The 24,672-nt window shown below is 38.8% G+C and overlaps 1 protein-coding gene across 1 annotated transcript in view; it reads right to left on the bottom strand.

Moving 5' to 3' along the window:
• Positions 1–419: 419 nt before the first annotated feature.
• Positions 420–24,672, bottom strand: part of immt (inner membrane protein, mitochondrial (mitofilin)) — a 33,639-nt gene continuing 9,386 nt past the window's right edge. Inside the window, exons 8-14 of the mRNA XM_088344118.1 lie at positions 23,920–24,023; positions 20,406–20,541; positions 19,233–19,362; positions 14,692–14,915; positions 14,482–14,613; positions 13,109–13,238; positions 420–1,342 (exon numbers count right to left, since the gene is read on the bottom strand). Coding sequence (XP_088200244.1) covers positions 738–1,342; positions 13,109–13,238; positions 14,482–14,613; positions 14,692–14,915; positions 19,233–19,362; positions 20,406–20,541; positions 23,920–24,023 — 1,461 coding nt within the window. The 3' untranslated portion in view covers positions 420–737. The remainder of the gene's footprint in view (positions 1,343–13,108; positions 13,239–14,481; positions 14,614–14,691; positions 14,916–19,232; positions 19,363–20,405; positions 20,542–23,919; positions 24,024–24,672) is intronic.

Genomic DNA, 24,672 nt, shown 5'->3' on the forward strand with positions numbered 1-24,672 from the left:
AGGGGGGCGGTGATGCTTGACATGACACATAATGACAAGCCACCAAAGCAGGCGTGTCAGCGCCATTTTCATTTGCTTTTTTTTTTTTTATCTATTGTGTAGTCAATAGAGCCAGACTGCCAAAAACTTGGCAATGGCAACAATTTTAAGCACTTAACTCAATTCTGGCATTTTCTTGATCTTGAAAATACAACATGAAAATAAAAGCATTTTCAAGGATTTCAAGCACCCGTACAAACCCTGAAACTTACACATTAAGGTGGGACCTTCACAATATTGTCCAGCAGGCCGCGACTGGCCCTTGGGCTAGCTTGTTAAGAGATTCATGCTGAATAGGGATAAGAAATGAGGCAAGCTCCACATTTAGATTCAATATCTATTCAGAAGTACATTGTTGAAAAAAATAAAACGCGGACATATTACTTGCATATTGATTTTATTAATTAGTTTTTGTGAGGAGAAAAAGAAATAAAGATGCCCAAAAAGGGACCTGATTCAAGAAGGTCTAAACAAATTACGCAAGGCTGAGCAGGTGTGCCAGTTATTAAACTATCATCTATTGTTATGAAGTGCTTTTAGAGAACACGTGAGATAACAGTTTTACTGGAATCGTCTACCTTACTAAAAATCTCTCAACTGAGTAATAAGGAAGTGATTCACTAGTTTCTTTGCAAGCGTGGAAAAGAAAACTATATGATACGTTTTAATTCAAGTGTCCCGTTGGTCATGCAGTGAGCCTACGGAGCTTGGGTGGTCCCTAGCCCCACCGCATTTGCATAAGCAGACAACAAACTGACAGCCTGCTTGGTCTCCAGAGTAAGCCTGGCTTCATTTAGCCAGTCCTCCACCACTCTGCGGGCCTCCCCTGTTAGCTGGTTGACTAGTTTAGCGGCTAACTCCAAATCTCCATGCTCCATGCAGTAGGTGGCATACGAAAGAAGTTTGAATGGGTCTAAATCATCGGCGCGGAGTTGGGCGGGCGGGGCTTCTTGTTTTGCCTCAAACAGCAACGCCGCTTGCAGGTAAGAGAGGAAATACTGGTACAAGGAGTTGTGCGAATCATCGATGAGGGCCACCCTGCGTACCAAAGAACGCAGGTCATAGAAGCGGGCTCGGAGGGACGCTTCGCTATAGATGCCACGCTGTAGCGATTCTTCAGGGAGAGCTGAAGCCAAAGCTAAAGTAAATTCATTGTGGCAGTTGTCACGCACCGCTTGAGCAGCGTCTCCCAGCGGTTTTGTGGGTGATCCGGCATCGTTAGTCTTTATGGTGTAGTTGAGTGCTTCCACGGACAGCCACAGATGGTGAGCTTTTCTAGCCTCCTCCTCAGCTACCACATGGCCTGCACAGACAAGCAATCAAGACACAAAAAGACAGGGTTCATGCACTTTTTTCCTGGCCAATTTTAAGCATTTTTTAGGGACTTTTAAAGCCGATTTTCAATTTTTTTCAGGTACCGTTGCAAAAAGAAATCCAGCACCAATCAAAAGAAGGAGCCTTAAGCTTAGTTTTAAACCCTAACTCTAGCCCCACCCTTATTTCTAAAATATTTTTAAAACCCCTAACTTGCAGTCCAAACCCTACGTTCCTACCCTAGCCCTATAGCTAACAATAGTTGTCTAACACTATTTGTATTCCTAGCCCTAACCCTGTTCCAAATTATAACCCCAGCTTTAAACTTATGTCGGAACCCTACATTCAGTTTAGAATCTTAATCTGGTGCTCAACCCTAATTCCTAACCCTACACATAACTCTTGCTAAGTCTAGCCCCAATCCAATTTCCAAACATTAAATTATGTTTAATACCCTAGTAAGGAGCCTAAACCTTTGTTTCTAACCCTAGCCCCAATCCTATTTTGGAACCATAAAATACATTTTAAACCCTTATTTGAAGCCTAATCCCTACCTCCTAACCCTAACCCAACACTTAATCTAAAAAAAATGGCAATAATACCAAGCATTCACAAGCACCTAACCTTAATCCAACGTACTTTGCAAACCTTGAAAACACCAAATTAAAATTCAAGCATTTTCAAGGATTTAAAGCACCTGTACAAAACCAGAAAACATCAACTTTTGTAGTAGCGTAAATTGTTAGTTAGTTACACAGGTCAGGACTTGGTCCAATTTCTGGGCAGCACAGAATGGCCATATTCTATAAATTCAGCCAATAAAAAAATTGAGACTCAACATTAAGTCTTGGGCATATTTGAAGTACCCGCAGCTCATTAACTATGAATTGTGGTAAGATAAAAGCTGGGCCATTTTAAAGATAATCATATAAAGTTTTTTGTAAGGTTATGGATTTCATTTTTTTTTTCGTTTCAGACCCCTTAATGGCACTCAATCAACCGGAAAAGGTGTTTTGTGTTCTTGAACTGGCAAAAACTAAATTATGAACTGTTGTTCAACGTGCATTTTGAAAAAAAAATTGGAAATGGAGCCACAACAGAGGAAGTCCATAGTGAGATGGTACGGTGAATTCATAACGGCACGCCCCTCAACTTCAGAAGATGTGATTGAACGAGGTGGGACTGCTTTCCATCAAAGCCGCCGTAATTTGATCAGAAGAGCCAAAAAGGAACTTAAGTGTCCTACAACAACTGTTTGGCATGTCTTAGGAAGAAGACTGCGCATGGTGCTTTACAAACAAGTTAGTCCAACAGTTGAAATACACTGATATACCGGCTTGTTGTGACTCTTGGCATTGCAACAGAAGATGGAGGTTGCAGAATACGATGACCGGCTTGTTTTTAGCAAAGAAGCGACTTTCTGTGTAAATGGCAAAGTAAACAAGCATACATCTCGCATATGGGATAAGGAGAACCCACATGAACTTCTTAAGCATCAGCGAAATTCCCCAAAGGATACCTTGTGGTATGTTGAAGAAAGCTGTCTACAGACTATTCTTCAAGAGCAACATTTATTGGTTAGATGTAGTTCGACATGCTGGAAAACTGGTTAATGGATAGATTGAATAATAAAGAGTCTGGTGACTATTTTCCAAAAGGACGGGGCACTATCACACTGGAGCCTCACGGTTAGACAGTTTCTGAACACAACAAAGCCGGACAGATGGATTGGAGGGTCTGAGAAGAATGACTACAATCTCATGTCTTGGCTACCCAGCAGGGCTGCACGATTATCCTAAATCAAATCGATATTGCGATGTGACATAGTGCGATAGTGCAACCGCAAACCAGTTTTTTTTTCCAAGGATTTATAGTTCGACTTTGTTAATTGATTGACTGAGTGTTTGGCCAACATAAATTGTCACATATCAGGGTTTAACATTGCCAGCCAATCGGAGGCAAGTTTTGATGGCACCAACCAATATAGGCGTGGCAAAGTTTGCAAGACGTGTGGGCACGACTTTGATAGGCTGGTGTAAGCTGCCAGTCAGCCTAACAGCGCGTACACAAATGGCCACCAATACAAACGCGAGTTTAGCTTTACCATCTCATTACATTGAAATTAAATTCATTAACTAAATCGGATTCTGAGGAAAGTCAGAAATGCGCAAAGAAAAACGGGTGCTGCCTGCCTTTGAATTGACTGAGGTGGTGTCGGATGGCTAAGCTCACAGCTAGGCTAACAACTCTTAAGCCACGACTTGGAGATACTTCCTTGTGGAAAACAACTACATTTGTGACACTTGTATTCTAATGATCACAAAGACATTGCAGAAGTCGCGGGGACCAGACTCTAGCGTGTAGCTTGTTAGCCCTTTAATCGTTTATTTATACTGAAAGCAATAACCCTCCAATCTCATTGTCCTTTTATATAATGACCATTTGATCAACTGCAATTATATTTTTATTAGTACATTGATAGTTGATATTTTGTAACTCTGTCTCTAAGTATGTCATCTCAAGTTATGTTTGCATGTCACTATGTTTATGTTCTCAGGATAAAAAACTAGCACAGAATATGCACTTTTCTTTTAAAATCAAAAATCGGATCAAATTTGCAATTTAGGTCTGAAAAATCGCAATAAGGTTTTTTTCCAAAATCGAGCAGCCCTACTACAGAGATCTTCTAATCTCACACCACGTTGTTTCATTTTGTGGAAATATTGGTTTAAAAAAATGACATGTGCCACCTATTCCAAGAGATGTGAATGCGTTGAAGGAACGAATAACAGAAGCTGCAACCATTGAGAGTGCAATGCTGGGACGCGTTTGGCAGAGGTTTTACTTTCGACTTGTGTGTTATATGCAGTGTTGGAAATAACACCGTTATAAAAAATATTTTTTTTTAGTTTTGGGTAATCTAACAAATCCTGTGGTGAGGGGGCCTCTCTCCCTGGAAGGTGTGAGAATTCTTCCACCGTCCGCTGCGCGTCGTAAGAGGCGTCTAAAGTGGAGGGAGTGAGGGGACTGGGGATCATCTACTCTCTATCTGTACTCCTTAAGAGACAGCAAGGCAAAGAAAGGGGGGCGGAAGACCGAAAGGTCCCGCAAACCCCAGTTCTCGGGTCACTAAATGTGAGAGGATGTGGAAGTAAATCGAGTGAGTGGAAGAAAGAGGAGATCAGATGGATGATGACTAGAAGGAAGGTTGATGTGTTAGCCCTGAGTGAAACAAAGATGAAAGAGAAGAGTGAATTACAGCTTGGTGGTATGTATAGTAGAAAGTCTGGAGTTACGGGTGGACATGTTAGAGAAGGAGTGGCTGTGCTTGTGAGTGAGAAAGCAAAGGAAAAACTGGTACAGTGGAAAGAGATATCTTCTTGATTAATGTGGGTGAGGTTAAAGTGGGGTGTAGAAGTATGGGTGTTCATAAGTGCATATGGACCTGTTTCAGTGCTGAGGAGAGAGAGGACTTCTGAAAGAATTTGTCCGAATGTGTGGCAAGTGCAAAAGAAGGGTGGAAAGTGGTAATACTAGGAGACCCGAATGCAAGAGTGGGTGATGGGACGGTTGAAAATGTGATTGGTAGATATGGAGTACCAGGAAGAAATGAGAGTGGGAAGAAATTGATTGAGTTATGTGTGGAAAATGAGTTGGTGATTGCCAATACATTGTTAAAAAGAACGACGTGAATAAGTACTGAATTTTCCGCACTATAGGGCGCACCGGGTTATAGGGTGCACCCCCAAAAAATAGTTTTTAGTCCTATATCTTCCATACATAAGGCGCACCGGATTATAAGGCGCTACATTGGGAACGTCGATAAAACAGTCAGATAGTTCAGTCAAACTTATTACCCCCTTAACATTCGGCAAGCTTGCAAAGAAGCAAATATGTGTCTCAGACATATACGGAAACAGTGTCAGTATGATGTCACTCAAATGCATCGTTCCAAATATCATTCGGAAGGTTAAAGTCTTGGGATTCAAGAAATACCAACCATTCCTTAGTTTCTATTTTATTTTTCGCTCGCAACTTTACTGTGCATATGACAATAAACACTTGGAATTGAGTTTAATTTAAAAAAGACCCATCACAGAAACATCGATATCACTCTGAAACAAGATACTGGGAAAATATATAGCCGGAGTAGCTCATCGAAGTTGTTGCGTTCAATAATAATGTGCAACCATGGTCCTCTTATATCCGTGAGTGTAGTAAATCCAGGAGAGTAAAATATTTACAAATACAGAATAGTAAAACATGTTTTATCTATGCCATAGACAACCAAACTTGCTATTCACATTCATCTTTTTCGGCCAATTGCAGGCTTTGTTTTGCCCCTTTAGCCTATGCCAGCCTGTAAATGATAAAAAGGATCCACCTCCTTTACCTCCGAATAACTTTAGCCAATAGTGATCGATTCGAATGATGATTGACACATTGGCTGGGAAATGAAACGCCGGCATATGTATCCCAGCATACACCGCGGACAACTTTGCTTTCGGGGAAAATCTAGTCGGCGGCTGCTTGCCTTAGTTGCAAGACTTTGCGACTTAATATTGATCCATATATAAGGCGCACTGTATTATTAGGCGCATGGTCAATTTTTGAAAAAAATAAAGGCTTTTGGGGGCGAGGTATTAGGAAAGGAAATGAATGGTGGAATGATGTGGTCTCAGAGGCTGTGACAGAGACGCGCCTTTGAGGAGTGGCTGCAAAATAAGAGTGGTGATGCGTATGAAAGGTATAAAGTGAAGAAAAGGTTGGTAAAAGCGGTAGTGGAAGCGGCGAAAGGGAAAGCAAATGATGAATGTGTCGAAAGATGGGAGTGAACTTTGAGGAAAGGAGAAAGGTGTTCTGGAAAGAAGTGAAAAGAGCAAGAAAGAACGAGTCTGGAAAGGAAGAGAAAGTAAAGGGATAAGGATGGTAGATTGCTTAGTAGACTAGATAGTAAGGCGCCCGCTTTGAGACTGGGAGGTCGGTGGTTCGCGCCCCGGCCGAGTCATTCCTAAGACTTAAAAAGTGGTCGGCGGCGCCCTCTGTTGGCTGCATCGGCTCGCTACAACGGGTCAGGTGCAATCGACATTTCGTTCTGTGTACATTGTTACACAGAATGACAATACAAGGAAATTATTATTATTATTATTATTATTATTATTGCTGGTTAGCGGTAGTGCAGTCAGGACGAGATGGGCAGAGTATTTTGAGGAGTTGCTAAATGTGGAAGATGGGAGCAAAGTGAGAGTCGAGGCGATCTGTGGTATGGAGAGAATGCCCGTGTTGGGTGATTTAAATGTGAAGCCTGTGGAAATATGGGAGGTGCAAGAGGCAGTGAAAGAAATGAAAGGTGGGAAGGCGCCTGGGTTGGATGGTTGCACTGCTGAATGCTTAAAGAAAGGTGGCAAGGCTATGATTGACTGGTTAGTACGCTTGTTGAATGTATGCTTTTCAAGTGGTGTGGTTCCTGTTGATTCACGTAGTGCATGTGTGGTGCCATTGTATAAGGGTAAAGGTGATAGGTATGAATGTAGCAATTTGAGAGGTATCAGTTTATTGTCTGTGCCGGGTAAGCTGTATGGAAGAGTCTTGTTTAAGAGAGTGAGAGGAAGAACCAATGAGGTGGTGATGGAGGAGCACAGTGGTTTCAGGAAAGGAAGAGGATGTGTGGATCAGGTGTTTGCAGTACGACAGGTGTGCGAGAAATATTTTGCAAAAGGTAAGGATGTTTATTTGGCTTTCATGGAATTGGAAAATGCGTATGACTGAGTTGATGGAGAGGCGTTGTGGCAGGGGATGGTAATGTATGGAGTGGGTGGAAAGTTGTTGGAAGTATTGAAGAGGTATTATCTGAACAGCAGAGCATGTGTAAGAGTAGGGAGTGAGACAAGTGAGTGGCTCCCTGTGTTGACTGGTGTGAGACAGGGGTGTGTGTCACCATGACTGTTTAATGTGTACATGGATAGTGTGGTGAGAGAGGTGAATGCAAGAGTATTTGACAGAGGTGTAGAGATGATGGACAACAGTGGAACGGTATGGCAGGTAAGTCAGTTGTTGTTTGCAGATGACACAGCGCTTGTGGCTGATCCTGAGGAAAAAATTGAGGTTTGTGATGGAGTTTGGAAGATTGTGTGATAGGCGTAAGTTATGTATGAGTGTTGGAACAAGTAAGGTGATGGAGTGTTCACGTGATGGAGTGGGCATGGCGTTAGAAATAAGGTTGCATGGACAGGTGCTGGAAGAAGTTAAAAGCTTTAGGTACTTGGGTTGTGATGTGGCTGCAGTTGGTGGAATGAAGTACAAGGCAATGCTCGTAGTGAATCAAGGAAGCAAAGTTTTGGGTGCTCTGAGGAGAGTGATGAACAACAAGAGTACGAGTATGAATGTTAAGAGGGGACTGTATAAGAGTGTGATTGTGCCGACTGTGTTGCATGGTGCAGAGACTTGGAGCCTGAACGCAGATTTGAGAAGGAAATTAAATGTTTTTGAGATGAAGTAATTGAGGAGTATGTTAGGATGACATGATTGGATTGATTGAGAAAATGAAATTGTGAGAGACAGAACTGGAGTAGGAGTGGAACTGAGCAATTGTGTGGTTGTTTTGGACACATGGAGAGGATGGATGAGGAGCGAATGTTGAACAGAATCTACAGAGCAGAGGTAAATGGAAGGAGACCAAGAAAAGGCTGCAATTGACGTGGGAGTACACTGCAGGAAAGAGGTGTAAATATAATGGAAGTTCGAGCTCTTGTTGGTGATCGGAATGAGGGGAGAGTTGTTGTGAGAGGATAGTAGGATGTTTGGACGCATTCCAAGGGATGGGCAGGGCACCAGTATCATGCGGCAGGGGTAAACCAGTGAAAGCTGTCGGGCCCTGCTGTTTAACAGAAGAGTGTGTTGTGTCACCCTGACCCCTAGTGACATGGCCGCTTTCTTGTGTCCCGTTTCATCTGGAGGGACGAAAGCATGACCAACTTGGGTGCCTAGGTGCTTAACTTTGTGTGTGGGTTTTTTTTGGCTACTTTTTTCCTTTTTTTTGTGTTTTTTTTTTTTTTTTTTTGAATGTGTTTGTCTTGCTGTCGGTCACACCTCTTGAGGGATATGACCAGGATAGAGATAGAGAGATGGAAATAGAGATAGATAGAGAGATAGATGGAATCTAACAACAAAAAAATGTCCCTGGCGTTACACTATCGTTACCGTTAGACTCTCAAACTTTGGCAAATGATGCGTAAAATTCGGACGATAAGGGGAACCTGGGCGGCGGTAGCGCAGGAAGTAGAGCGATCGTTTTAGGATTAAGGGATCCCAGTTCAAATCCCGGCTTGTCCGTGTTACATGTCGAAGTGTCCTTGGGTAAGACACTGAACCCCCAATAAGCAGGTTAGCGCCTTACATGGCTGCACAGATCACGGCCGCTATTGGGAAATGTGAAGCACAATGTAAAGCGCTTTGGGAAGTCATTGACTTGAAAAGCGCTATATAAATGCAGATCATTTCATTTTCATTTCACCTAATTATAAGACGCACCCTGAACATTTTTATACGAAAAAACATTTTGTACATAAATGAGCCGCACCTGACTATAAACCGCATGTACCCACGACAGTAAACAAAGAGTTTTAATAATATACGATACCTTAAAACCCTAACGTACGGCAGGCTGCCGGACATTTGATTAACAAATACGCTTCTGTACGATGTCACCCGTCACTGATACACGTCATGCCACGTATCATTGGAAATATTTAACTTTAGGTATTCGAGATATGATGACCATTTCAAAATACACTCAGAAAAACATCACAATTAGTCTAATAAGAAATACCTGAAAACTATGAAGCGAAGGAATGTCACTATTACGTTCCCTGGCCGTCTTCAACTTCGTTGAATGTCCGTGAAAATGGCTTTGTTACATCCATAGAATCCAACCGTGTGAAAAATTCGCTCGTGTAAACACGATAATGCAGACAGATGAATAGGAATCCACCTTAGACCTTTCTGCTTCGTTGGACTTTGCTTCTTGTAATCTATTAGTTTCGCCACATTATTTCCGTTTACAAATAAACATACTCGTGAAATTATTCCCAATATGATAGTTAGCCCTCACCTTTAGAGTGACTGCCTTTCCAGAAGGGTCAGTTCATCTAGTTTTATTCATGCACTAAGTGTGAAAGTACATTCAAAGGAAAATGTGTAGAATTTGTCCAGACCTACAAATACCTGGGTGTACAGCTGGACAATAAACTGGACTGGACTGCCAACACAGAAGCTCTATGTAGGAAAGGTCAAAGCCGACTGTACTTCCTCAGAAGGCTGGTGTCCTTCAACATCTGCAAAAAGCTCCTGAAAATATTCTATGAGCCTGTTGTGGCAAGCGCCCTCTTCTATGCGGCAGCGTGTTGGGGAGGCAGCGTCAAGAAGAAGGATGCCTCTCGTCTCAATAAACTGGTGAGGAAAGCAAGCTCTGTTGTGGGCACAGAGCTGGACAGCCTGTCAACAGTAGCTGAGAGACGGGCACTGGAAAAGCTGCGGTCAATCATGGACAATTCATCACACAGCTACACAGCATTATCTCCAGACAGAAGAGCAGCTTCAGCGACGGACTTCTGTCACAGTCTTTTACCACGGACAGACTGAGGAGATCTTTTCTTCCTCATGCCATGAGGCTCTTTAACTCCACCCGGCGGAGTAAACACCCACATTAAACCACACCCCCCACATTGCATATTACCATATATTTATTGCAGTGTGTATTCTGTGTAGCACCTAGATACTCTATATAACGCGCTACATTGGGTATTTGTGTATTGTTTTTTTTTTTTTTTGCTTTATTTTGTTTTGTTCTCCAGCGCAGGGATGCTGCTGGAAGTCTGAATTTCCCTGCGGGGATGAATAAAGTATCTGTCTATCTATCTATCTATCTACAGTAAACTTGGGTCTTCCTCGACACATATTCAACATGTCGCACCCTGCTGGGGCACCCCTTAGCCGCACCATTGCATAAGCTGCAGAGTTGAAAGCTTGGGGGAAAAGTCGCAGCTTATAGTTCGAATTTTACCGTACCTGAATTTTTATGTAATAGCAAAAGTACCAAATGATAATTTTATACTGATGGTTTAAGCCCTACACTTAACAAGAAAAAAGTCAAATTAAAACAAATAGTCTTCTATTGTGCCCCTTGATAAGGTATTCAATTACAAAAAGATTTAGATGATGATTTGTTGAATATGCTATAGAGCAGGCAAGTCCAAAAGTCTGGCCCGGCGGCCAGTCATGGCCCGTCATCAAATTGTTGATGGCCTGTGGCCTCTGTCATAAAATTAGCAATATGTGGCCCACCGGTAATGTTGACCCAGTATAAAATAAATTTGTACCAAAAAAAAATAATAACCATTTCACCAGATGGCAGTAGCCCTTTGGCCATCTTGCCCTTGGCTTTCCTTGAGAATTTTAGCCCACCCCATTTCCAACATTGCAACTCTATATGGAAAAAAAGGAAAGTTGACTGTAAGGGACGCCCAATCCAAGACAAGTCGAAATTGGAGTATTTTATCACCAAAATCTGAAACAACTGTGTCTTCCTAATTTGCCAAGAGACTGTGGCTGTTTTCAAATGATATACAGGCGCTGCCCGACTTTTTAACATTCGTCTTACGGATTTCGGCAGTTACGATCGTTTTGTTCAGGATGTCGAAAAATATCCGAACATTGCTGTAAATTAGATTTTGTACTGTGTGCAACTTTTTCAGAGTAGAGGACAGTACTGTAATGCTATTTTCCGCCGCGTGTCGCTGTGAGACGTCACCCAGCATCCACAAAGAAGAAGAAATCCGGCTTCTACTTCCTGGTTCGTATGTAATCGTAACAACGTGTAGTGTATCGCTAGCGCGGTAAGACGTTTTTATTGTTTAATATCTCGTGCATCTATTCAATATGGTCGGTGTAAAGTGTAAGGCAGAGTGTAAGAATGGTCGGAACGATTTTTTTGGGCCACTTTTTACCATAAACGTGGAGCTCTTGACGCGCAAGTCCCAAAAGTAAGTAAAACTTCACATTATTTATCTTTATAGAGCATATTATTTTATTAAATGTTTATTTCTTAGTAAAAAGTAATACAGATTACATATACAAGCCTTAAACATGCTTATATAAACCATACATACTAAATACAGCAATGAAGCAACTTGCGAACAAATTCAACTTACAAAACGATCGTCCGGAACCTAACTCGTTCGTAGGTTGGGCACCGTCTGCAATAGCAAGAGGCACTGCGAGAAGAAACATGCCTACTCCAAAAACCAAGCTGGAAACAAACGCAGTAAAAAGGTAAAGCAACTGTAAGCTGTTTGAAGGCCAGCACAGTGTTCTCGTTTGCCCACGTCCCTATTTTTGCTCGGGATGCATCGTGTCGAATCGACATGCGTCCTTGGGACGCAACTTTTTTGACACGAAATTGTCATTATCATTTTTTAACTAAGATTTACCGCACTTCAAACTTTTTGTCCGCCATTGTTGTTTTGGTCTCGCGGTTCGCGTTTTCGTCTGCCGGACGATCTCGTCTTCGAGTTGTGTAGGGAAAGTCTGAACCGGCTTTTTCGGCTCAACTCATTAAAGAGTCGGCTAACGAACGGCTCACTTGCTTTGATGCATTATATTAAAAATGATTATGTTGTATAAAGAAAAAAAGGAATTATAAAAGGAGAAAATGAAAAAAGACAGGTTTGTGGTGATCCCTTTTAATCAGTATATTACCAACAATAATTTAATGCAGAAAATGGATTAATAATTTAAATAAGAAAATTTATTATTCTACTTAATTATATTTGCATGTATTTTTTCCTTCATAACTTTTTTTATAATAAACCTCATTCATGTCGAGCAACTCAGTGTTTCACAACAAAATGTTGATTAACAATATATATGATATAAGGAAACACATGTACAATATAACACATTAAACTACATAAATAAACATGTTTGAAAAAAATATATATATATTTTTTTGTATTTTGTAAGGGACAGTTTGTAAGGGCATGGAGCACACTAAATTTTGGGGACCCATAGATCTCTGTTGGGACCCATAGACTTTTGAGCATGCAAGTCCCGGGACCCATCACTTTTCAGAGGTAAAATGAACACTGCCAGCAGCGAGTCAAAAAAAAATGCTACAAAGGCGGGCTATGAGGTCTTGAGGGGAAATGCAGAGAACTGCAAACCTTAAAACTAAATTAAAAAAAAAACGTTCAAAGAATGCCAGGCTGAATAGTCGGTCCTTACACATTTTCAGCTAACCAAATCTGGCTCGCTTTCTGAAAAGTTTGGAAGCCCTGCTCGACACGAATAATATATCAAGAGTTTGTTTGGGTATTATGTTATAAGAGTCATTAGTAGTATAACTGCAGGCCTAAAATATAGTTGTTGTTTTTTTTCTAATTTCACTTTTCTGAGTTAGGGTTCTATTTCTTGTTTTACCAATGAATATTTCTTTCCTGCAAGAAAGAAAATGGAAAAAGGTTAACGAGGTAAAAGTTTCTGTTTTAGCTAACTGCATTTGGTCACATGTTTATGAGTTGTACAGGTCACATGTTTATGAGTTGTACAGCTGCTTTTGTGCAAACATTTCGATGTTTCCTTTTGTTATCAGTGGTTGATTTTTGTTTTATTTTTTGCTGTGCCTAAAAAAAAGCCAAAACAACAACAAATGTTCCCAATTGCTCCCTATAGATTACACAAATGATGAAAAGAATCTTACTGTCTATGGCTTCCTCCACTCCCTTCAGTCTTGCATAGGCAGTATTCATATCCAAAGTGAAGTTATCCAGCTGCTCCAGATTCAGTTGCCGATACCGGGTCTCTTGTTCCAACAGCTTACTACTTAGGACCTGGGGAAACAACACGAAGGTCTTTAGAAAATAAGCAAATGGTTAGAATATAATACAATTGTCTTTATTGTCATTGATATCAACATTGTGAAATATTGTATGCACCGAGATTAGACATGGCACTCCAGGATAAAACATTAAAAAAACAATGGGTTTTTTTGAAGGGGCGCCGCTACTTCGCGGATTTTCACTTTTCGCAGGTGGTTTTGGTCCCCATTAACAGCGATAACCGAGGTCCCACTGTATTGTGGGATGTGTAGTTCTGTGCAGTATCGTGTTTTCAGCGCTGCGAAAAAGGTATACCCTCAACGTCTTATATAAATAATAATAATAATAATTTCCTTGTATTGTCATTCTGTGTAACAATGTACACAGAACGAAATGTCGATTGCACCTGACCCGTTGTAGCGAGCCGATGCAGCCGCAGCCAACAGAGGGCGCCGCCGACCACTTTTTAAGTCTTAGGAATGACTCGGCCGGGGCGCGAACCACCGACCTCCCAGTCTCAAAGGAATAGGTACAGTGACTACAACGTCAGAATATGATGTCCAGGGATGAGACGGCATTGTTCATATTGACGGGCCATTAATAACAATAATGTAAAATGGTCTTGCGGGCCGGATACGATTACACGACGGGCCAGACGTGGCCCGCGAGCCGCGAGTTTGACACATGTGATTTAGACGGATCGATCATAAATTTATTACAACAGCGCCATCTGCTGTGAGACGGTATTTAAGTACTGTTCTGAGTGTAGTGGAAGATTGCTGTGCTAGCTGGCTGCGTTTCCGGGCTGTTATGAGGTGCGGTGGTAGTATTAGAAAAATGATCATTTGTTAACAAAAAACTAACCACTGGTAAAAAACTAGCATCAACTGGCCGTGGTCATAAGTAAAGGCAAGTCAGGTAGGTCGTAAATTGAATGTGAGCTGGAGCAAACAAATACCTGGATTAAATTTGTACTAGGTTTCTCTTTTGTGCAGCATACATTTTGTACAAATGTCGCTCAGCTTCTGCCAGCGCTTTCATCACCCGGTAACTTGCAAGGCTTTTTCCCCAACTGCAGTTACCTATTGAGTCACGCATGAACATTCAACCCCAAACACTGTAGCAAAAGCCACTATGCGTACCAAGTTTTCTGGGGAAAACCATAGCGGTGTTAAATGTTTTCTACTCTGTGTATCATTTTCTTTCTGGTGATATGGCTGTGACATTTTGATACAGACGTGTAGGGAATAACAACCTGCTCTGATTCTTCTTTCAGTTCCTGCTCTTGCACTTTAAGGACATCTTGAACATGGTCAGTGTGAGCTGCCGCTTGACGCCGGAGTTGAGTCCTCATCTCCGCCTCCATCACCTCCCTCAATTCAGACAGCTAAAAAAAAAAAAGAACCAATTAATAGGTTCAGGGCATTTGTTTCCAACGGTGAATGCGGAAACCGTCAATGAGTACCATCCTCTCCTGCTCAAGTCGCGCGTCCTCCTTGGTGTGCTGCAACAAAGTGTTAACAGCCGCCTCGCGGGCTTTCAGGAGCTCCAACTTTTGCTGCTCCAGAGCGGCGTCAATATGGATCTGTTCCCTAACTCTCTGGTCAGCCAGCTCTCTGTTCAGCTGGTCAATGCGCCGATGCGCATGGGCAATTAGAGCATTCAGGTCATCTGTTGACAGTTTACCAGCTAACATACATACAGGCACACAAACGTGGTTGTGTATTAGCATCCAATTTGTAACATCAAAAAACGTCAATGCAGCAATGCGAGTTACGAAAAAGGCACGTTTTTAAATGAGAGTGTACTCATTAAAATAGTTTTTTATATGTTGCCAAATTGTGAGACGGAAATTTCACAACAGTATCTTGAATGAAAGCGTGATTGACAGTGTGGCGTGACAACATCCAGTACATTGAATAAAATAGAGGTTCGCAGAGTTATAGTTAGAACTGAAGAGACTATTATATCACTCTATGAGGACTTAATTAAACAAAACTGGAATGCTATATATGGTACAGATGATGTGGATAGTGCGTTTGACATATTTTTGGAAATATGCAGCAAAAAGTATAACAAAAACTGTCCAATGAGACACTAATATGAAGAATAAATCTGTAAAGCGTCCATGGCTAACTAAGGGTTTATACAATGCTTGTAAGAAAAAAAACACCTTATATAATAATAATAATAATAATAATAATTTCCTTTGTATTGTCAATATATAGAAAAGGTATTTAAGTAAGAAATCTATCTATCTACCTTGGTCATATCCCTCAAGAGGGGTGACCGACAGCAAGACACACACATACAATAACAAAGAAAATAAAAGGGAAATAAATGGCAAAAAAAAAAAAAAAACACACAAAGATTTTTGGACCATGGCCAACCCAATTGCCCAAACACCCAAACAAGTTAGGCACCTCGGCACCCAAGTTGGTCATGCTTTCGTCCCTCCAGATGAAACGGGACACCAGAAAGCGGCCATGTCACTCGGGTCAGGGTGACACAACACACTCTTGTGTTCAACAGCAGGGCCCGACAGCTTTCACTGTTTTACCCCTGCCGCAATTCTGTTATACCAATTTATTGCATAATATCAAAACATTAAAGGTATTTGGGATATATTAAATAGTATAATAGAAGGAAAGAATGTAAGTAATGCATATCCAAACTATTTTATTGATAAGAAAAGTGAAAGTTATAATTTAAATCAAATTGTGGAGAATTTCAATAGTTTTTCGTAAACATTGGACCAGAGCTAGCTGCAAATATCCCAGAGTGCAGTAATAAGCAATTTGAGTCACTGATAAAAATTAACTAAAAGACCATGTTTTTGTCCGGGGTTATGGAATCAGAGATCTTAGACGTGGTAAACAACTGTAAAATTAAAACGTCTATGAATTGTTTTGACATTGATATGGTACTAGTTAAGCAAATTATACATAGCATTGTGAAACCATTAACCTACATATGTAATCTATTATTTCTAACAGAGAAATTTACATATCAAATGAAAATAGCAAAAGTTATACCAATATACAAAATGGAAACAAAAAAATCTTTACAAACTATAGACCGGTCTCTCTGCTTCCTCAGTTCACTAAAATATTAGAGAAACTTTACAATAATAGACTAGAAAAAAATATAAACAAATTGATTAATGAAAGTCAAAGTGGTTTTAGAGCAAACAGCTACGCAACAATGGGCGTTATTGATGCAGTAGAAGAAAACATTTTGATACCATTAAATATAATATTAAAAAAATGGAAAGGTATGGAATAAGGGGCATGGCTTTGCAATGGATTCAGAGTTATTTGATGGGGAGGAAGCAATATGTGGAAATAAAAGAGTATTTGGACATCTTTTGTGGAGTACCACAGGCTTCTATCCTAGGTCCAAAGTTATTTAACTTTTATATTAATGATATTTTTAATGTTTCAGAACTATTAAAATTAGTAATATTTGCAAACAACACTAACATTTTCCATTCAAATGATGATCATATTGATTTTGTAACCTGTATTAATCGTGAATTAATTAACCTGAAAGTATGGATGGACATACATAAATGATATTTAAATTTAAATAAAACCAAAGTAATATTATTTGTTGTAAAAGGATAGCTTGTTGTGAAAGGATAGTGGGATTGCGGACACGTTCTAAAGGATGGACAGGGCACTTGCATGATGCAGCAGGGGTAAACCAGTGAAAGCTGTCGGGCCCTGCTGTTGAACAAAAGAGTGTGTTGTGTCACCCTGACCCTGAGTGACATGGCTGCTTTCTTGTGTCCCGTTTCATCTGGAGGGACGAAAGCATGACCAACTTAGGTGCCTAACTCGTTTGGGTGTTTGGGCATCTGGGTTGGCCAGGGTCCAAAAAATTTCGTGTGTGTTTTTTGCTATTTTTTTCCCCTTTTATTTTCTTTGTTATTGTATGTGTTTGTCTTGCTGTCGGTCACCCCTCTTGAGGGATATGACCAATGTATATAGATGGATAGAAATATTCTTTGGTAATCGCAAGGCAAATCAAGATTTGAAAGTAAAAATGGATGGTGCTGCAATAGACGCTGTATCAGAAATTAAGGTTTTGGGGTCATAATAGACATTAAATTAAGCTGGAAAACACACATCAGACACATACAAACTAAAATATTTAAAATCATTTCAATAATTAATAAAGCCAAATTCCTTTTAAACTATAATGCATTGTATTTATTATATTGTCTCTAGTTCTGCCATACTTAACATATTGTGCAGAAGTCTGGGGCAATAATTACAAAAGTTCACTACAGCCCCTTTTTTAGCCTCCAACAACGCTCAATGAGAACCATACACAGGGTAGGATATTGTGATCATAGTAATATTTTATTCCTGCAGTACAAATTATTAAATGATTTAGTAATTTTTTTTTCACTTCACAACTACTATTTAAGGTCAACAAAAACATAGTGCCAGAAAACATCCCAAAATGATTCACTCGGAAAGAGGGAAGTTATAACTAAAGGGGCTGTAGTCAATTCAAAATCCCAATGGTGAGAACCACCAGTAATAGTATATGTGTGTCTGTGTGTGTAATCAAACTTTAAAACAATTTACAAAACAAGATCAAACAATGTCCAAATTTTCACGTGTTCAAATTTAAATACAAAAAAACATTACTGGCAGAATACAGAGATGAAGAAAATAGGGTATGAGTGATACTAGAGAATAGAAGTATTGCGTCGCAAATGGATGGTTAACAATTATAGTTAACCTTGTTGTTATTGTTACTATTATTATATCATAACTTATTATTGCTATTGTTGTTGTCATTGGTGTCACAATGATATTTAGTGACTAGTAGCATAACGTTAATACATGGGTACTACAATGATTAGTATTTAACATATGTGACTATTGTTATTATTTCATTTATTGATATCCGACCTATGTAATATGCATATCTGTGAGATTTTGTTATATCTAGACACAAAAGAGGCGGTATCTGTAAAATGTAATTAATAAGGAAGATGGAGGGGTAGGGAAAATGAGCGTCTGCTTCTTACTACCCCTTTTCGAACATGATATGTTCACATTATTATTTTTTTCAGTAATTGTTTTTGTCCTGTTCTCATTTTATAATGTTCGAAATAAGGTTTTCATTCATTCATTCAAGGTAATCTGACCGAAGAACAAAATTCTCTATCAGACAGTCTGGACGACTAAGATTTGAATCCCTTCTTCAGTTCCTTGTGCTGCAGCTTTTTGTGCTTCACAAATTATGAAAGGGCACAACACCCGATTAAGAGGACAAAAAAAGAAATAGTAAAAAAATATTTACATATAAAACCTACAGTGTGAGACTTTTGTCTTAGGTTTTACACATATTGTTAGAGAGTAAGGAGAAGGATGGGATAAGGAAAAAAAAACATCAGAAACTGTAAAATACATATCGAGATTTAAACAATGTGATTGTTTAAAAATGGGACTAACAAATGATTGTTAAAGTTATGTAAGATGTGATCATTTGCTTATTTGATTGATAGAAATATCCAAATGTATTTTGGGTACAGGTCTCTCATAAGCCTTTGTCTTGAACCGATCATCCTTCTTTAACTGCTTTTAATAGAATAGAATAGAATAGAATAGAATATAGAATAGTAGAATAGTAATCACTTTCAACGTAAGCTAAGTAAGCCATGCTAGGTAAAAAAAATGGTGGGAGCTAGCACAAAATTTGCCAAAATGCAACAATTATCAGCACTAAGTTTGAGTAATTTTACTTAATGCATTAAATGCCTACTCTTAATGTTATCATTAGGCAATTTTTCAAATTGTCAATTCATTTGCACGTCACATTGGGTATTTGTATATTATATTCTTTTTGCTTTATTATTGTATTGTTCTCAGCTCAGGGATGCTGCTGGAAATGTGAATTTCTCTGCGGGGATGAATAAAGTATCTATCTATCTATCTATTTAATAAAAATAGAAAATAATCAAATTAATTTAATGTCCAGCCTTACCGAGTCCTTTCCAGTTAGCCTGAGTCTCTGGAGTAAGGCTGCTCACTTCCCTTTGGAATTGCAGTTTAGCTTCATTAACCAGTTCACTGTACTGGGTCATAATTTTTGCTTCCGTCTCTGCAGACTTCACCTACACAACCCGAAAATAAAATTCAAGTTTAGCAAGTCAAAAAAAAAAAACAAATAAAAGTGATAGGGAGCCTTGAATAGACATGAACTACAAATTCAATATTGATAAGGATAATGCAGCATACCTGTCAACCTGTACGTTTTTGCCATACAAAGTATGTTTATTATGCATTTTAAGACGTGTACGACGTACAAGAAAATCTGTAAGAAAAAACGCAAGTTTGTCAATTATGGGTACCATCCGGTATACGCCGACTATCACGAAACGGCAAATCAATCAAGTCAAACGAATTCGCCGCGGTAGCCTCTATCTCTGTATCGGTTTTTCTCATTGCAAACGAAGCAAGCGGTTTGATGCTACTTTGCCCATGCGTCTGCCGCCTGGGGATCTCCCATCGTGCATCATTCCGATCACATGAGAACAAAGCGAAAGCAGAGCAGTAGGCCTACATTACAAGTAAGAATTTTCTTTGGATACAATCATCAAGTCGCAATGGCCGAACTTGAATTAAAACGCCGTAAGTCATTCTGAAAACAACAGGCAAGATTGAGTAAATATGAAATACATGTGGTCTTAAAAAAAAATCGGATTGCATGTGGTAGTTGTGTAGTGAAAGGAAGTCTGTCTCTTTTTAGAGAACCGTCTTTTTCCGCTCAACTCATTAAAGAGAGCCGGCTCTCAAACGGCTCACTTGCTTTGATGCATTATATTACGAATTATTATGTTCTATAAAAAAGTTAAGAAAAAAAGGAGGTATAAAAGAAAAAAATGAAAAAAGACAGGTTTGTGGTTATACTTTAATCAGTATTTTACCAACAATAATTTAATGCAGTAAATGAATTAATAATTTGAATAAGAAAACTTATTATTCTACTTAATTACATCTGCGTGTATTTTTTCCTTCTACAGTGAACGTCCAAGCTACTTGGAGGTTGACAGGTATGATGCAGATATACTGGCATGGGAAGAGTTTTAATTGTTGATATAAGTGATACATTTTAGCAAAATGTTTGGCCCAAAATTTGTATCCAGAAAAAACTTACCTTATTGATTACTTTATCCAAATCTACCACCATTTTATGGAGATTCTCCTCAGCTGCTAACACAAGGGGCCGGACAGCAGGAATTTTAAGCCCCTTGGATTTGTCAATGACAGACTTCAGATTGTCCAAGGCCTCACTACGATGAGAGATTTGAAAAGATCATTATATTACCCTCTTAAACTGATCTCAAACTCAAAACTAACTATAAATATGCACCCAGTAAGGGGTATAATGATATAAAAACTCATACTTTTTTCATTACATGCTATTGATTATTCTACCTATCTATCTACCCTGGACATATCCCTCAAGATGTGTGACCGACAGCAAGACAAACACGAAACCAAAAAAATTAAAAAAGGGAAAAATTATACAATACTACAATTATTATTGTGGGAATGTTCCCTGAATTGGAATAAGATTTGTGATCCAAGAACTGTGGTTTCCTACAGGCTCTTGTCAAAAAAACATTTTCTGATAATGAATTAATTCTGTACTCAAGAAAAACGTAATTACTATATTTAATGGACGAATCATTATGCTTGGCTCATGATTACTACGCTATAAATAGGTTCAATTTAAAACAAAGAACTGCATATTTAAATTTATAAGTATAATCACAGTTAAGTTACCAAAAAACAAAAACAAAAGTTACAATAAAAAAATTAACTGAATAAAGGGCGCCTTTCCCATTTTGAAATTCTATGTTAGTTTTTTCCCCCGAAAATATAAAAATACTTCATTTTATATATATATATATATATATATATATATATATACATGCCAGATATAAACATCTGGCATGAAATACATTTTATATGTTTTATACACCCAGTCAAAATTCAAAATTTTGCAAAAGTACTGTGTTTTTTTACTATGCAGATAGAGATTTATTATTGTGTTCTAACACTGAACATTCAAAATCGTTGCATCTACAAGTTTTCTTTAGTAATTTTAAAAATTCTGAAATGGGATTTAATCATTTTAACAATGTTCGAAGTTTTCCATGAAAAGTAACAAAAACTTGGGAACCTTTAAATTAAGTCAATTCAAATTCCTGATCATATTAGCCGACTGCCTGCATCAAGTATTTCTTTTAGTGTTCATCTGGGCATCAATCGGTAATAAAAATTGTTTTGATAAAAACATCAGTCACTTTACTGAAATCAAGGAAGAGGTAGGAATGCCCTTTTTACTTATTTTTGCTCCAATTAGTGGAAGAGTGTGAAAGAATAATGCAAGCATGCTGGTCATTTGCGATTTAGAGCAGCTCCATCATAGCTAAACTCAATTTTAAAATTTAAATAAGATCAAAAACACAATGAGACCCCGAAAAAAGAAAATTATCAAGAATGCATGAAATAAAAATCTGTCAGAAACCCAAAATGTGCAACCCTTAGCCAAAAGACCACAACAGCAACACCAAAATAAATATCCCCCCCAAAATAGTCATTATTTATTTTGCACTGAGTAGCTAAACATGCAAAATAAATGATAACAGTACTTTAAATACTTAAACTAAATTCTCATAAAACAAAAAAAAAGTTGAAGTCAGTGTTCAAACACCTTTTCTATGGCCTTATCAAGCTCTTTATAAGGACTTTCAAAGCCAAATTATCAAATTTCTTCAGTATCATTAAAAGAAAAAAATCCGTTGTGAATCATGTATTTTGCGAAGCCACAAATATATCTTTGATTTACTTTTTTGATTTTTATTTTGTGGGTGCATTTATCAAGACATGTGATTCTAGCCTAGATGGTAAGGCGCCCGCTTTGAGACTGGGAGGTCGGTGGTTCGCGTCCCGGCCGAGTCATTCCTAAGACTTAAAAAGTGGTCGGCGGCGCCCTCTGTTGGCTGCGGCTGCATCGGCTCGCTACAACGGGTCAGGTGCAATCGACATTTCGTTCTGTGTACATTGTTACACAGAATGACAATACAAGGAAATTATTATTATTATTATTATTATTATTAGATTTTGAGTAAATCATGAATATATTTATTGTTTTTAGAAAAAATCTCTCCCCATGTAGGTGTCAAGTAGAAAGACGGTAATTTGTATCTTACATTTTTCAGTTGCAGAAAGATGTTCCAAATACAATTTACAATTAAAACGCTACTTTAATTTTTTATATGGCCCGTAATAAATTTCCATATCTGGTACTTGATCCTTGCACTAATACACATTTCATAGTTCCCCGTTTCGGGGTAGCATGGACCTTCTCCTCTTGGGTGCGACCTGTAGGGGGCCATGACCCTTTAATAAACAATGCTGTACAAACTAAAACCAGACACAGTTAGTCACAAGGGAAGCAGATGAATGCAATGGCAAAGCACAGCCGACAGAGAGCAGCGTCTGGGTTCTTTTTAAGCAGACTTGTTGAGAAGCATGGCAACAATTTCAAGCAATTGTAAGTGCTCCACCAAAAATTCAAGCAGTTTTCAATCATTTTAAGCACCCATACAAACCCCTTTAAGGGCCTTAAAAATTTCCTGTAGAACAACAGTGCAAAAGATGAAGTAAAACTGCTTAAACATTTATATTGCAAATAATACAAGAAATCTGTTCCTACTTAAATTTTTGAGTAAATAGCTTGTGGCTGCTACACTTGGCAGGCCTACTCTCCTTTTTTTGGGGCATGTTCGCTTTTGTTAATGAAAAGTGACGAGATTTTGGGAGAAGGGAAGTCAGAAAAAAAAACGCATCTGCAAAGCGAAGCCAGTAGAGAGCAGCGTCAGCATCTTTTTTAAACAGACTGGTTGAGTATCATGGGAAGTATTTATAAGCACTTCACCCAACTTTCATGCAGTTTAAAAACTATGAAAACACAATATTAAAGAGTTTTGAACTTTATCTCGTTCCTTCTCATGTGCAAAAAAAATAATAATAAGCAGCCGTGACATGCACAAAATCCCTCAAACTGAAAGGCAGCTTTGCATCGAGCTTAAACATGATATCATCGCATCAATCTTTAAGCTTTTTTTTAGGTTTGACGTTAACCTTTGGTTGTTTTCGCTTGGCCTTTTGGCTGAGAGTAAGTGTTCCGGCTCCTAGGCTTTGTAGCGTATTATGAACTGACCGATAACGGATAATGGATAATGATTTATGAACAAGCTAAATAACCCTTAAAACCCCTAAACCCCCCTAAACCCCACCCAAAAACTTTAAAGTGTCAAACATTTGCTACAATTATTGAATGAAGCAATGACTAGAAGAAAAAATGGATAGAATATATTTAATTTATTCTTTATTTTAAATCCCAATCCCAAAGGTTTTAAAAATACAATATCATAATTTCCCACCCCTATCTGAGATAAATAGTGGCTATATGTATCATACCTTGAATAAAACGTGAGGACAACAGTGTACATATAATCCATACATTTCAAATCAGTTCAAAAAAGATGAACTTGTTACTTCGACCTGCCCAAAACTAAAAGCCTCCCCCAAAAAATTAGATTTAGAACCAACTTCAAAGTGTTCAAAAAAACCTTGTAAACATGCAAATGGCTTACTTAGCTTTCAGCACAGCTGTCCCGGCGTCATTCACAACCACTGCTCTATTTGAAAGACACGCTTCGAGGTTCTTCCACTGCACTGACCTTTCCTCCGATGAGACCTGAATTAGACAAAAGATGTTGCTGTCATTTGGGGAGTGGGCATCAGATCTTAATACTGAGCCTGTTAACACAACTACAAAAAACACGGTTCGTAACACTTTTTAGTGGTCAAATTCAACTACTTTTCAAGCACTTTAAGGGCCAATTTTTCCCAGTGCCTTCAAAGGAAGAAATCCAGCGCCAATCAGAAGAACGTTTTTTGGGTTGATTTTGAAAACTGAAATAAAGTGGTTATCTTGCTGCTTGGCAACGCCACACTTGTTTACAAACACAGAAAGGAATCTATAGCTGTCGTCTTGAGTGCAGCCAGTAGGAGGCAGTGACGCTTTACATGACTTTATAACAAGCAACCAGGGGCAGACGTGTCATTGTCTTTTTACACACTTTTTTAAAATTTTTCTTAATTTATTGCAAAAACATGACAATGGCAAGAATTTCAATACTTTTCAAGCACTTAACCAAAAATGCAAGCATTTCTCTTGCCTTAAAAACACAACATTAAAATTGAAGCATTTTCAAGGATTTCAAGCACCAGTACGAAACCTGAGAATAGAGAGGAACATATGGATATGATGTGATCACATAACTAATGTAATCAATTCAGCTCTGGAATTCAAAAGCTCAGAAAACAAAATTAAATGCTGGAAA

This window comes from Urocampus carinirostris, chromosome 9 (genome assembly GCF_059441175.1).
Source record: "Urocampus carinirostris isolate Australia breed hairy pipefish chromosome 9, RoL_Ucar_1.0, whole genome shotgun sequence".
Taxonomy (NCBI): domain Eukaryota; kingdom Metazoa; phylum Chordata; class Actinopteri; order Syngnathiformes; family Syngnathidae; genus Urocampus; species Urocampus carinirostris.